A 15,142-nucleotide genomic window follows, 5' to 3' on the forward strand; every position below is an offset into this window, starting at 1 on the left:
GACTTCGGCTCAGGGACTTATCCATTGCCCGGACCTGGAACGGAGCACTTAATACGATAGCCTTCTACGACTCGAAATGTCTGATAAATCGCATCTGGTCGGCTACACGGGTGATGTTGCGGCACTGTTGAGCAAGCTTAGTGCACTTTGGGAATGCGGGATGCGGCGAGTAAGCAAATGGATGGCTGAGCATGGATTCTCCCTAGCTCTGGAGAAAACTGAAGTTGTTGTGCTGACCAAGGAGAAGGTTCCCACAGTCCTCCCTATTAAGGTGGGTGAATGTTTACGATTTGCCGGCTGATATCTAATGTTGGAGGTCCTTGAGTGCAATTCAGTCCGTTCTCCTTTACGGTTCCGAAGTATGGGCCGACTGCCTCACTAAGGAAATGCAGCGTAAGTACAAAGACGAGTTTCTCTGCGAGTTGTGTCCGCTTATCGTACCGTCTCGGAACCAGCTGTAATGGTGATCGTGGAAGTTATTCCGATCGCTCTCCGTGCTGCCGAGTGGAGACTTATATACCTCACAAAAAGGCGAGCGAAATAAGGAAACTGTTGCTTGTGAAGAGAAAATTCGTACTCTCCACGCATGGCAGCTCTTTAACCTGATACAATTTCGATCGAAGAGCTTTGTCAGCGCACCGACCAGATACCCATAGACGTGTTGATGAGAAGCGGGCAGTGGGTAGGTCACACATGAAGAAAGGGCCTTTGCCATTACTGCCTACACTACCCCAAGATGACCGACAAATGAGTCCCCCCAAAAACGCATGGCGCAGAAGAGTCGAGGACTAGTTCAAGCTTCTCGGGAGTCCTGGAGAAAATTGAAACACATTTCAGTAAATCGTCAACGATAGCGGGTATGCATGGTTAACGCGATGCGCTCCTTCCACGTTAAAAGCTTTGTTTTTCAATCACATATAACAATTCGCCCACCCCCTGCAAGCGATATCTGTCTCCCAGGGGGGAAACAATGTACACCACACAATGTTTGATCAGTAAATTATACACAAATTTACAAAACAAATTCTCATGTATTTCACATTTTTCCAACATTCTCAAATTTACGTCTTCGTTTCTATAAAATAATACAAAGTCTTTAAATTAATACGTTTTTCCAAGAAAAATCATTCTAAAATAATCTTCGCCTCTTTGCCATCAATAAACAACTTTTGTCCATTTTTCAGACAAAATTCTCGTTTTACATGAGCAAAGAGGAGGTCGGTGACAAGGAATATCTGCGAAAGGAAAAAAAGGGTCATGATTAGTGAGACTAGCAAACCCTAAATCCATTAAATGGGACTTACTTGTCCTGTGCAGAACCCTAATGTAATTCCAAAGTAGAAATTAGCATTTGCCGAGCCGGCATAAATCCACAAATGCCACAGCGTCGGCATGACTAGAACTGTTACCAAAAAGAAGCAGAACACGATGAAATTTTGAGCCATGACTGAAAGGACATCGGAGAAAAGTAATTATTTGAAGAATTATGATAAAATGCAGCACGAAGGAGTCAAACTTACACTTCCAACACTTCTTCCAAAGTGGCAGGAATGCCAAATAAAATGCGATATCACCAACGCACGGATATGATCGGAAAATGGCTATCAAAGCCAGCAAAATTGTCGCCAGCATCATTGGATCCTTGCGCAATTTTATCGACAGAGGAACTAAATATAAAATTGTCGCGTTCATTTGGAATGTAACTAAGAACATGGTGCGGAAATGCTCAAACATTTCAGTGAAAAAGTACCAGAATACGCCGATGTTAGGCTGCAAGTCGCGATAGTGGAATCTGGAAAGGAATTATTATTGAGTTTTTGGTGTTGTGGAAGGAAGAAATCTTTTGTGTTACATGAATCCCAATGTGCTGTCAAAGAAGCTCCAATTTCCGATCATAGAGTAATGCAGGAAACTTAGTATTCCGCACAAGGCCAGGAATGCATTAACGACTTTAATTGCCTTGGCTAGAGAATTTTCGCTAAACTGAAGGACAGCCGGTGCCAGCAGGACCACGGGATACATGCTGCGCATTGTTTCGATGGCAAGGAAAAGCATGCAAGGTGTTATTTGTTTTTTGGCGAGGAAGAAAAAGTACAAGGACAGGAAAAAGTTGCTGAAGACAGTTGTCGTCTGGGCCACACAGCTCGCCACGGAGAAAGGGTTGAATAAATAGGCCATCATTACGTAATGTGAGAGAGGTTCCACATCGTCTGTTTTTAGTTGAATATCCTCCGTATCAGGAGCGTATTTCGCCTTTCGAGCCTGATCCAACTAGAAGCAAAAATGGTGCTGTGAAGAGATTGAGTGTTAGATTGAGCTACTCTTACCTGACTCCTTAGCACCATCTTCGTCATTTCGTACAGGAAAAATGCAGTAAGTAAATCTAAAGCGATGAACAGGAACGGTAGGAGACATTCGCAATTGTTAAGGACCCATGAAAGTCCCAAAAGGATGGTGGGAACTTCGTGAACCAAATCGCCGCTGTACGGATTGATTCCATGTTTGTAAAGATATGCTCCTTCTTGGACTAGTTTTGGGGGAAAAGAACGATCAAATAAAGATCAAAACAAACAAAACTCCCCATACCTCTTTTGAATGAATTTAAGGGCGTTGAAATCTCAACTCGGTTACGAATAATTCGTGAAAACTTTGATATTATCAGAAAATATCGCAACACGGCAGCGAGAAAAAGATATAGAACTAACTTTTTTCTCATTGCGCTACTCTAAACTATGGATTCAATGGTGCGGAAAAGTAATTTCATGCAGCATTTGCGGATATTTAATAAATAAACTCAATGATTACTAATATTTGGATAAAATTGAATGTTCTTTGGTTATGTTTATGACAATATATGTCAAGTCAATGTTTTTGTGCTCCATGGCAGCACCAGTGAATCGAATGTGAACTGTTTACAGCGGATCAGTTCGTTGCACGGTTTTAAGGAATTATTCCCAATTGGGTTTTGATCAATTTCCAATTCGATTTTCATAGGTGAAAGATGGAAATTTAAAAAATAATATCAAAGTTTGACCATTTCCAAGTAAAAACAATTTATTGAAATATGATTTTGTGTTTTAACGAAAAAAAATAATATTTATATTTTATGTTAGAGGGACCGGCGTGGACGTTGAATCTGTAAAAATATACAGGCAAGTCTCTTTGTTCTTTTCATATAATTAAAAGTCAAAACCCTTCCTGGGTATTTAGGCAATATAGTTTTTACATTGAAATTATTCCCTGTCGCTCTCTATGGTTCTGAGTGTAGGCCGACTATAAAAGATAATGAACGGCGTCTTGCGGTTATGAAGATGAAGATGTTACGCTGAACTAGTGGCGTCACACGTTTAGATCACATCCGAAATGAGGATATCCGCGATCGTTATGGGGTTGCACCGATCGTGGAGAAGTTGCGAGAGAGGCGTCTATGGTCACGCAATTCGTACTAACGAGAATTCATTTGCCAAGATTGGTCTGAACATCGAAGCCGATGGTAAACGACCAAAAGGCGGGCCTAAACAACGGTGGCTTGATACGCTGGATGGGGATTTAAAAGCCTCGAGATTGCACCCAGATCAGGCATTCGATAGAGCCAAATGGCGAAACCGATCACGACGAGCCGACCCCGCTTGTGAACGGGACAAAGGCTGAAGAAAAAGAAGAGATTGAAATTATTCCCTGTTTCTGGGGCCCGACATAAGTAAAGAGCAATAAAAAGGGATAAACTCAAAAAGGAAACCGTTGGCATCGGTATGCAATGGACAAATACAAATTGACGCTAGAAAATATCCAATTAATTTCACATATCGCAAAGATCTAAATAAAACAGGTAATGACCCCGTTGTCGTTGGTTATACACTATGCAAAATTTGTATTCATACACCATAGACACGTGATCTGCGGAGATGAGCGGCCTCTAAATTGTCCCATCACGATTCTGGGAAATGAGCATGGACGCGTTATACGCTTTGGCGATGCATTGGGCCACATGGACACATGGACACCTCTTTCTGTGAAGACGCCTGCTTTATTAGGTTGGTCTAACCTCACCTCTAAGCTCATCCAGAGCTTTAGCAGACCAGCCTGACATCTTTCTCGGTCACGGCCCCAAGCATTGACGTCACCAGCAATCACCAGTGGCGCAGCAGGATTAACATCATTCGAAATTTATTTTATTTATTTATTATTTAGCAGAAGGGAGATGCGGTCCCTCTGTTTCCAAACAATGAGACTCCCTTACCGATGGCTCTCCACTGTCATGGCGAGTTCTAGAAAAGCCGAAGAGAGCAGCGGCGTCGTCATCCATCCGCTCGTATCGTTAATACTGCTGCGCCAGATCATTCCGCCCCTAGATGAAACCTAGGGGGTTTCAGCGAAAGAACCCGGAACTGCGTTCTCCATCACACCGCAAAGCGAACACGACATCGTTTTGTAGCGCCTACTGGCTTCAGCCTGGATAGGGAGGTCGCCTTTTTGTGTCCTCCGATCTTGAGCTGAAAGAAATGCTCTCCCCGCTCAAGAACACGGTACGGACTTTTACATGGAGGCTGCAGCGGCTTCCGGACGGCATCCGCCCTGACCAGGACGTGCGTGCATGTGTCCAATTCCTTGGGCGCACAGACGAGTGTCGGGTGGGAGGTGCGGCTTTGATGCGTCGAAGATTGTCTCTCAGCAGACACAGCAATCCCGACTCTGTGAGACCCGATCTTTTGTCGAAGACCGGATCACTTGGGAGCCTTGCGTTCTCCCCGTATACCAGCTCCGCGGGGCTGGCAGCAAATTCCTCTCGGCGGGTTGTTCGTAGGCCGAGTAGGACGAGAGGTAAGATTTGAGTCCAGGACGGATCGTCGCGTGCCATAATGGCGGCTTTCAGTGTCCGGTGCCAACGTTCTAGTATCCCATTGGATTGTGGGTGGTATGCCGGAGCCGGTGGTGTTTGAAACCCAAGAGTTTGCCTAACTCCGAGAAAAGGGTGGACTCAAATTGCATACTCTGGTCAGTGATGACCTTTGTAGGGACGCCAAAGCGAGGGATCTATTCTCTTTGTCTCTGTGGATAATTGTAAGGCAATACTTGTAACCATGCGAGTCTCGCAAAGGTGCCACTATGTCGAGGTGTATGGTGTGGAACCGCTTGATAGTGCGGGGGAATGAACTCACCTCTTTCCTTACATGCCTGGTGACTTTACACTTCTGGCGTGCGATGCACTCTCTGACCCAGGAGTTGACATTCTTGTTCATGACGGGCCAGAAGTATTTTTCGGTGACTAGCCGATTTGTTGTCCTGATGCCTGGATGCGCTAAGTCGTGAACCACGTGGAACAGTTCCTTGCGAAAGCTGGCCGGAATATATGGCCGGGGTCCCTTTTCGGAGTCTTCGCAGCAGAGAAAGAGGTTCGAGCCGAAGATGGGCAACTCCCGAAATTTGTATTTGAGGTCGGATTTGAGGCTCTGAAGTACTGCGTGATCCTCCTGCCGAGAAGTCGAGGGCGGCGGGGATGTTAACCTCGGAGACACGTGACAAAGCGTCAGCAACTATGTTGTCCTTGCCGAACACGTGCTGGATGTCCGACGTAAACTGCCTTATAAAGCGCAGGTGTCAAAGCTGACGTGGGGACGCTTTGTCAGGCTCTTGTTTTAAAGCATATGTGAGAGGCTTATGATCCGTGACCAGTGTGAGCGGCCTGCCAAGGGAGAAGCGGAAGTACTTCATGCTCAAGTATGCGGCGAGCAGTTCTCGATCGTAAGTGCTGTAGTTCCGTTGAGCGGGGTTTAACTGTTTGGAGAAGAAGCTCAACGGCTGCCAGACGTGATTCACCTTTTGGTGAAGAGTAGCACCTACTGCGATGTCAGAGGCATCAACGAAAATGGCTAGAGGTGCATCTTGTCGAGGAAATGCCAAGAGTGTAGCATCAGCCAGTTGTTGTTGGGATTTATCGAACGCGTGGACAGCCTCTTCAGACCACACAATCTCTCGTTGCTCACTGCTTCATTCAAATTGACCTTGAAGACTCACATTCTTCCTCCCATTCGGTTCATAATTCAATCCTTTCTCCGCCCCTCCCTGAAAAATTCCCTCCCCATTTTTGTTGCCGCTTTTGCAAACGTTTTTTGATAAAGGTTGGAATTTCAAATGCATCCCTAGAGAAGGAGAAGTGGAAAATCTGTTCTTTCCAGCCTTGCTAAAAACTCGAAAAGTGATGGCACCTTTGGTGAAATTTGAATTTTAACCTTACCCTCTCAGGGAGAGGGGATGGGGAGGTTATGTAGGAGAAAATGGAAGTTCCCTTTTTTCTAGCTCCGGTGGGGAATTACAGTAATGTATATGGTCCCTCAAAGTGGTGACACTTAATTGTGAATTCTACTCTCAGGGGGTGGTAAAGGTATTTAGAGAGAAGCCGAGGTGCTCTTCAAACATTGAAAAATTGCGGCAGTTACTTCTCCTTAAAAAGCTATGGGGCTTAAAAAGGGGCGTAGTATGATACCACAATAATAAAATTTGATTGAATTTACCAGCCCCACGACGGAGAAAGACGATGGGCCTTTATCGCTTCAAATCAACCGGACTAGATTTTCTAAGCATCAACTGAAGATGAAAAAGTAATTCGATAGATATAGTGCAAAATTTTAAACCAAACAAACCGGTCTGTATCCAATTACACAATGGCAAATGAATTCCGAGATTAGTTAGTTGTTTTGCTGGCAAACTAATTCTTGTCATCGAAGTTGAAAGTCATTTGTACGCTAGAGCTCTATACGGCACTTCCTATGCAATAAATAGTTCTAAGTTTACAGCTTTTGTCCATTCAGACTTCTAAGAACAGACCAATTTGAGGTAAAAGCGTGTGTAATTTACGGAAATGTAATTCTCTGATTACACAGAACAAGTGCAGGTCCCATATCGATTAGCTGACATCGAAGTAGGTAGCACCTACAGAGTTGGTATTATTTTTATGCTAAACTTCCAACCTTATACTTTTTACAAAATAAATAAAAATGATAAAAAAAGCATTGGGTGCTGTTCCTTTAATTAATTTAATTAATCCTCAGGAGCCTGACTCATAGACGGGCGTAATTTTCTAAACGAAATTGTGTAGGACCAGAGTACCACCGTAGCGTGTCATAACAAGAGCTAAAACTCTTGAATGGCAAAAGGGGTCACTTCCAGAAATTATTTCTTCGAACCAATACAAAAAGAGCGCAATTACAGAATTTCTTCAGCTTGATCTGTGTTCAGATAATTTCTTCATTTCAGGGGCGGATTTGGTGCCGTTTATGGATCAAACAGGAGCTCGATTAGCATCAATAACGCTAGCCATTGGATACGAAACAGAATTGTGAATATATAAAGGATGATTTGTTTATTTTCGATATTAGTTATATTAGTAACGTGAAAATATATTGATATTCGCATTATGACACGTACATATAATATTGTATTTTAGTACAGCATAGTTCGCTGAATTGAATCACATTCACACTCGAGTTTAGCTCCTATTGTAGCGGTTGCCGTCTCCGCGGCGTACATTGTCCTTATACTCATCAAATGCCCGTCTACGAGCCAAATATGTTTCATCATCAGCCTCTTCCAACTCATCTTGTTCTGCTCGTTCTTGCTCCACTTCCTCTTCTGTTTTCTCCCCAGTTACAGGTTTCATGTGAGCCGCTTTCTCCGGATCAGGGAAGATTCCTTCAGCCACGCGTTGATCATAAAACTCGCTTACCGTCATAACGGGCAAGCTTGGATAGCCCATGCCATAAACGGCCTTTTGCATTTCGTTTCGCGTAATGATAATTGGCTTCAGAGGCTCTGGTCGGTAATGGTGATGATGTCTATGATTATGCGACGAGTCATGTGAGTGAGATGGTGGACCTCCATTAAAACTATCTGAATTTTCAAGTTCTTCTGCACCACTCGATTTTCGCATTTCGAGAATTTGGAGTTCCATTTTTATGCTGTCTAGTTCGTCCTTTGTTTCGATTATGCTACTTTGAATGAGTTTCATGTAGAAATCGCGTTTGATTTCATCATCGACATTGTCACGTTCAATAGCGATTTTTAGCATTTTTAGTTGCTCTTCTAGCTCTTTCTTTTGGCGATACTTCTCGATTTTTGTGTTACGTTTGATTGCCATTTGCACAAGTTCCGCTTTTTCATCGCGCGGAGTCGAATTGAGTTCGGCTATTTCAGATTCTCGTTTAACGATTTCGTAATCTTCGCAACGTTTGATAAAATCTCTGAAATCACAAAAAGAATAATTCATTCGTGTCTGCAAGTTTGAAGGAAATCTATAAGTTCGCTAACCTGTAATAGACCTCTGCTACTTTTAGGCATTCCAAGCGATCACGTTTTTGAATCTTAGAAGTTAATTGGCCTAGGAAGAACGGCAGAAGTAGATACTTCAAGTTATCTGTTGCTATTTCTTCCGCTTGTTCATTTGTGCTGAACATGCCGATGATGCTGACTAGACGAGTGGAGTCTTCGAATAGGTGTATACATTTTTTCACGTCTTCCTGTGGTGAAGCATTAATGAACATCATTAAATTTAAATATCTAAATGACAAAAAACTTAGCCACGAGAAAAGTATATGCAAACAAAAGGCCAACCATCTGCCAGGATTGTTTTCATCATGGGAGGACCCCGACTTTATAGACAATGTAGTCACCGGTGACGAGATGCGGATGTTTGAGTATGACTCAGAGCAAGCGGCAGGGATCAGAATGGAAAACCCCTCTTATCCCTACGCCCCTTGAAGCACGAATCAGCAAATCCACATGAAGTTATTCACAGGGTTTGTACCACCTGGACAAACAATTAATGTAGTTTTTTAGGTGGAAGTCTTCACAAGAATACGAAAAAGGACTGTTCGTGTCCGCCCAGCTATCGCAAACAATTGGCAGCTGCACTGTGGCGACGCGCCGAACCACACCGCGTTTCGCGTTGTGGAATATGTTGCCAAGTTCAAGATGGCAACGTTACCTTTGCCCGCGCAACCTCGACTTTGCCCCGCCAGATTTTCCCCATTCCTGAAAATAAAAGCGACGCTCAAGGGAAAGCACCTGTTCAACAGGCCGTGACGAGGGAGCTAAACACAATTCTAGTTCGGGCTTTCCTGGATGTGTACGAAAACCAGAAAACAGTGTACCGTTGAGTTGTACGTAGGTCTATATCTCGAGGTATATACTAAAAAAATACAGGCTTTTTGAACATAGTTTGAGCCACATTTTACCGGCTCTGCACGCTGAATATCCCTAACTGGTAGGACGGAGTGCTCTTGCAAACCGCTTTGAAAGAGATTGATATATGAACTCTGCAATGGTGGTAATTAGTAGATCATACAGGATAATTGGTAGCTCACACTGAGGATTTCCGTCACATCATTGAAGAACTTAAGCGATTTGATGGTCGGATGATGAGGCTTGTTATTACCTCAGCTAACTGCACGATTCATTTCTTCGTATATGGCCCTCAGACAAGTCAACCAGACTTCGAGAAAGACCAGGACAACGTAAGAGTTCTGTATCGACTTGTGAATAACCGACAGCATCGCACACAAGTTGTCTAACACCTAACGGTACCTAACGGTACTTTAATTGCTCACAGTCGAACCGCGATGGAAAGATGGAGGGTATACTTCGAACAGATTGGATTTATTTACCACTTATCCCAACATTGTTCACATTTGGAACAATTCCACCTACCAGTGCCACAGAAATTGAAGAGACAATTGAATGGAATCGGGGAAAGCAACTGGATCTGATGGCTTCGCAGCTAAACTCTGGAAAGCGTAGAGCTCACAGTCAACATTCTGACTCAGTGAATTCTTCAGTCGCGTTCTTGATGAGTGTAGAACAGCATTTGACTGGAAAGGAAGTGCGACCATTCCAGTACGGAAAAAGAAATGCAGTTCAGTAAAATGTTCAAATCACCGCCATGGACTTTGTGGAATGTATTTTTGACAACTGCATTTGCGAGCTTCACCAAATTACCGTGAAGCAAGTTATGTTTGTCAAGAACTACGGAGCTACTGACGCAAATACACGCTGCGCGATTACTAATGGAAAAACACTAGGCCGGACAATCGGCCTCTATACATTGCATTCTGGGATCTAGAATGACGTTTGACCGTGCGTTACACCAACTCCTCTGATATGCATTGCGAGAAAGATGGAGGGAGTTATATTGCTGCTGCTGGGATATATTGCTCTACGTCGATCCGAAAATACCTACTGAACACTGTCATCCAGAATATCACTGTCAGTGACAGTGACCTGAAAATCGTTGAAAATCGTCCCAGTTTGTCAGATTGAAGCGTCTGAATTTGTACGGACGGGGGAGGTAGGGGAGAATTTTCTGTAAATGAATAGAGAGACTGAGGGCATGATGGTCAGATTGATTTGCCAGTGAGGAGCAGCTAGTGACAGTCTGAGAGCCGTCTAGGAAGGAGGACCCTCAAGGAAAAGTTGGTATTCCCGTATTAATGATATCCGCGCTAAAGAATGAGCCTAACTGGAACCAGTAAAAGAGAACTTTGCCCTTTTCAATTGTTAACTGAGTCGCCCCAAGTTGCATTCCTGGCGTTGATGTCAGGAGGAAAGCGTCAAAACTGGCCGCGATTTCCCAGAGTTCGGATAGAATGCGAGTGAGGTGGCGACCTGTACCACCCGGGAAGTAGAGAGAGCCGATTAGGACTCAAACAGGAATTTTGATGCAAGTGAATCAGATTGGATGGTATTTGCTTTTAGTTTCGATTTGACTAGGATGGCTGCGCCTCTGCCCGCGTCATTGCGGAATGTGATGTATCCGGGAACGTGTAGTTTAACATTGGGAATTTCCCCAAGTCCTGTTTGAACTGTGATGAGCGAAATCTTTGTCGTTTGAAATGACTGAATTAGTTATTGAGTGTGAGCACCTTAATTTTGATGGTTTAGCAAGGAAGGGGAATCGTAAGTACGCTTCAGGTTTATGTTCAGGGGGGGGGGGGGGGGGATAGAAGTCGGAGATTGTGTTCTAGGACATATTGAAAAAGGACCTGGCTTCCATGAAGAAGTCCCTGGAAATGGAAGAATGTAGGGGCGATGAAGGAGGATCTTGGGTCTTATTTAACCACTGGCAACTGCGGCGTAAGAAGGGGTCAATGAGAGAGTGGTGGTCCAGCTGGAACGAGGCAGAAGGTTAAGCGGAAAGTCTGTCTATGGCAGGAAGAACGGAACAGGGAGAGAGTGCGGTTCACTTTTAGCTCTCTCTTTACGTTGGATTAATTCCAAACTACGATGATATTTGAAGAAATTGGCATGTTGACCCAGTTGGCTACAGTTTACGGAATTTGGGGGCCCGCCGACACTTGATCGGTGTTGCCTTGGACAGTCGATTGTGGGGATACCTAGAGGCGCGTGGGCCCGCGAATTTGACACATCTGGGATTGTAGCTGTTATTTTTAAGAAACGTGTTCAAATTGTTAGCAGTTAAAGCAGCGAGTGACATCCCCCTTCCTGGGGTTCTCCCAGCTGATCCGCTGATATATCAGGGTTTTTAGTTTAGGGACTGCCTCAGAATTGAGAGTCGCTCTCGTTCTCTAAGCGGGTGTTCCGATTGAACATCTGTTCACATCACTGTTTTGCTAATGTATGCGTGGGGTGGTTTGTCCAAAGTATAGTTGCTGCATGTCGCAGAGGATCCACTCGATCCCATCAGCTTCCCCGTTACTATCCATCCCTACAATGTGTTCTGGAGCAACGTTAAGTTTTTCACCAGCCTAATGTGCTTAATGCACAAAAGCTGATGGTAATATGCTGCTCCTATTTGCATATCGATTCGTCTCGATTCATTGCATCTTATGTTCGACAATTTGATGTTTTTGGCATATTCCACGAAGACACATCAAAGCTCCGCGACAGTTGTGCAGCTCTTGATCTGTGTGCATCACTGTCCTTGGTAATTTCTTCTTGACGTCCTCTGCCTTGGTACTTCTGGTATCGAGCGCTCCCAGCGACTGGATACCATTTTCTAGGAATTGTAGGAACTCTGCTAGCGATTACAACTGTTTTGGGTTTTGCCAGCGACTGCTCGTACATTTTGAGGGTAGTTTTGTCCGATTTCTTCAACACGATATGCAGGAGTAGTGGATCCCAAGTGTCCACAGAAACGCCCAGACTCTTAAGACGATGAAGACATTCTTGTGTGGTGTCATATATAATCGTTGGCACAACAATTCATATTAGATCAGGGCCTTCATTCAAGACCGTAACGGTACACTACAGTATATTGTAGGAGACTGATTTGGACTGATTTGACTCAGGCACTCATTTACAGCTGAGTCGACTGGTATCCGACTGCCATCAGCGAGATTTGAACCGCGACCTTCCGTACGACAGCCTTGTGCTCTAACCACTCAGCTATCTGGACACTGTGGTGTCTTGCAGTGAATTTAGCGTTGCAGCAGATGTTGTATCTGATGACTGCGATGGTTTGCCCGGAATTTTGCTAAGAAAGGCTGACACTAAAAGTCGAGGATTATTGTACCGGTCAAGTATTAATTTCCAAGCTGCCGTCTAGTTCGAATCCGACAAAGCTAAATGCTGTATTAGACGTTCCGCTTCATCCCAGATTCATTTTCAGATGCCACGGGCCGGTTTGTGGACAGTAAATCGATTGTCTCTGCTATCACGATGAGCGTATGTTGTGGGCTTGCTGCTCTAGTTGGAGATGAGCATCAAAGTTTTATTCAATTGCCTCTGGATCATATGATGTGTTTCAAATAGTGTTATGTCAACCTGATCCCAATAGCGCTGTTCCTTGCAACTCGTAGTATTGCCGGGATTGTTCCTGCAGGAGTGCATTTTGAAGCACTCGTTTCAATGCAACCACCACTGACTGCTGTTGTCCGAGCTGATTTTAAAGCCCAGCTTCCCCGGGAGAGATAACTGCCGGCTGGGGGATCAATCGTTTTGTCTTTCGGCTGACGCTGTAGCTTTTGAATGTTTTCTGCAAATTTCGCTAAGTACTTTCGAAAGGCCTCCTTCATGTGGTGATAATACTAGGGATGGGATTGATTCTCCCCGAACTGCTTCCGTATTTCGCTGCCGCCTTGTTCGACCATCTCCCAGAGCTCAACTTTTGCTGCTTCTCAAGAAAATAATTCGGTGTTTTTCCATCCTCCTTGTAGTTGAAAATGAGCGACTAGACATTGGCCTGCATAGATTGCAAGTACCAAAAATGATGTGCTCGCAGATTTACATGCAGGTATCGCCGGTCATTGATTTCTGTGTATCTTACGTTTGCCCAAGTGTGTAAAACATTGGAGATATGGAGATCAACAAAGGCTTAAGTTGGTATCTTTGGCCTGTGACCACGGGGTGGAGAGCCTTGAGATGCGAATCGGCGTAACCTGTGCTAATTCTTTGATTTCCGTTGCCATGTCTTCAGAAGTTTATTCGTGAGGGGAGATTCCTCCGAGAATGAGGGTTGATCTCCTTTCCTACTTAATGGTGAAGGAATGGCTTGCTAATTTGTAAGAGTCTCTTGTGTTTGTTAAGACAATTGGACCGGACTTTAGACTTGTCGGCAGGCAGATTGTTAATCTCGTATTTTGCGGTTTTGTATATGTTCTTAATAACTAGGCCTAATGCTCTGGCAGTCAAGCCGTCCAGAATGAAAATGAATTTTACTTCTATCCTTAACTACCCGCGAGCTGGCCGAAACGGCTGACTTTGAAGGTCCGGGGCGTGTTCCTTGTCTATGTGGAGATGGTAACGATTTTTGTTTGCTGGCGCCTTGGTGTTCGAGATGCCCGTGTAGACCGACTTTCCTGAGGCTAGTTTGAATTCGTCTTGAAATTCGTGAATATAATTGATCGAAGAATTTACTTCATCATTTGGAGCGTCCAATACTGGTCGTCGTCAATGATGACGGGTTGGCAGTCTTCATTAATCATGTCTTCGCCCGTAACGGCCTTGGTCGTCGGATGAAGGTGTTGTGTGGTGTTTTTAGAAATGATCCGTCCATGGACTGCGATAGTGTATGCTGGTTCCGCGTTCTTTACACGCAGGAGTTTAGCGTCCCTTAAGTGAGGGTGGATTTCGTATTCGCGGAGGGGCCGGTTCCGATTTGATCCTGCTTTCAAGCAAAATAAGTGATCTAAATCTTCGCTGGTTTACCGTTAAAGCAGCTAAACAACTGAATATTCAGAAACTTTACAGTGAAGCAAAAGCACAATCCAAGCGCAGGCGCGACAAGCTTGCAGAATGAATCTTTCGCTTTGGCAGACACAAGCGAACTTGGATGACCCTAGACATGACAATGAAGATTGTTATTTTTGAGAAAATATTGAGGAGCAAGATCGGCCTGAAGTTGTTGAGATCATTTTGAGATTTATCCTCCTTAAGGATCGGAACCCGCCAGTTGTCGGGTGGATTTTTGTTGAGCCATTCTTCATTTAAGGCTTCCAGGAAAAGGGACTTGTTGGCTAGACAGCAGCGATGACAATCACCATAATGATTGGTGACAGATCGAAAATATATAATATTACATATTTGCAACATTCCCTTAATATTGTAAAAGTTACCCTGATTGAATTACAATTCAAGGTACGGCCAAGGGACTATGGACGCACTCCTCTATAAAACCGGGTCTCTTTCCCAGTATAGCATGCATAGGATAAGAGACATGCGATGGTTATCCCGACTACAATGGATGTTTTACACTTCTGATGACTTAAAGTAGCTTCAGTCCAAAAAGTAGCTCTCATTATCATGAAACTAGAAGATTCTCGAATCCTTTTCTTACTACGTGACGCCGGCATCGTACAGAGAAACAGAAGTTCGAGCTCAAATAAATGTTCCACTTACCTGAAATTCCTCACTGTTGAATGGCTTCGGGGATGTCTCAATACTTTTATACAGATCATATCCTTCACTAAATATTTCACTTAATTTCCCGTCAACAGTCAGTCCTTCTTCTGCACTAGCCATGATATTTCCTCTTCTGTTTATGTTTCAAATGAAGATATGAATGTCAAACTAATAAGAGATTCACGTGATAGGGTTGTCCACTTGATTCTAATTGGAGTTTTACAGATATTGTTAGTGATTTTATTCTATTACTTGTGATAAGGAAATAAGATCGATTACTGCATAAGAAAAG

The 15,142-nt window shown here is 43.9% G+C and overlaps 2 protein-coding genes across 2 annotated transcripts; both read right to left on the bottom strand.

Annotated features, from left to right (window-relative positions):
* Positions 1–1,011: 1,011 nt before the first annotated feature.
* Positions 1,012–2,861, bottom strand: LOC119651570 (phosphatidylinositol glycan anchor biosynthesis class U protein). Its single transcript, XM_038055204.1, has 6 exons — positions 2,587–2,861; positions 2,328–2,527; positions 1,853–2,271; positions 1,521–1,792; positions 1,305–1,447; positions 1,012–1,235 (listed from the first exon to the last, which is right to left on the bottom strand). Exons 1-6 carry the CDS (start codon positions 2,714–2,716, stop codon positions 1,125–1,127), a joined length of 1,275 nt encoding a protein of 424 aa, XP_037911132.1. The 5' UTR covers positions 2,717–2,861; the 3' UTR covers positions 1,012–1,124.
* A 4,480-nt stretch (positions 2,862–7,341) lies between these two features.
* Positions 7,342–15,122, bottom strand: LOC119651571 (immunoglobulin-binding protein 1). Its single transcript, XM_038055205.1, has 3 exons — positions 14,848–15,122; positions 8,305–8,513; positions 7,342–8,237 (listed from the first exon to the last, which is right to left on the bottom strand). The coding sequence occupies exons 1-3, from the start codon at positions 14,968–14,970 to the stop codon at positions 7,487–7,489; spliced, it is 1,083 nt and encodes a 360-aa protein (XP_037911133.1). The 5' UTR covers positions 14,971–15,122; the 3' UTR covers positions 7,342–7,486.
* Between the last annotated feature and the right edge of the window lie 20 nt (positions 15,123–15,142).

This window comes from Hermetia illucens, chromosome 3 (genome assembly GCF_905115235.1).
Source record: "Hermetia illucens chromosome 3, iHerIll2.2.curated.20191125, whole genome shotgun sequence".
NCBI classification, from domain to species: Eukaryota; Metazoa; Arthropoda; class Insecta; order Diptera; family Stratiomyidae; genus Hermetia; species Hermetia illucens.

Bases quoted from the DNA above. Each gene is read 5' to 3' on its own strand.
- LOC119651571 (XM_038055205.1), bottom strand. From the start codon at position 14,970: ATGGCTAGTGCAGAAGAAGGACTGACTGTTGACGGGAAATTAAGTGAA. The intron at 8,514-14,847 runs GTAAGTGGAACA...GCTTCACCACAG, and splicing joins TCAACAGTGAGGAATTTCAG to GAAGACGTGAAAAAATGTAT. The intron at 8,238-8,304 runs GTTAGCGAACTT...TTGTGATTTCAG, and splicing joins GTAGCAGAGGTCTATTACAG to AGATTTTATCAAACGTTGCG.
- LOC119651570 (XM_038055204.1), bottom strand. From the start codon at position 2,716: ATGAGAAAAAAGTTAGTTCTATATCTTTTTCTCGCTGCCGTGTTGCGA. The intron at 2,272-2,327 runs GTAAGAGTAGCT...TTTTGCTTCTAG, and splicing joins AGATGGTGCTAAGGAGTCAG to TTGGATCAGGCTCGAAAGGC. The intron at 1,448-1,520 runs GTAAGTTTGACT...ATGTCCTTTCAG, and splicing joins TTGGAAGAAGTGTTGGAAGT to TCATGGCTCAAAATTTCATC.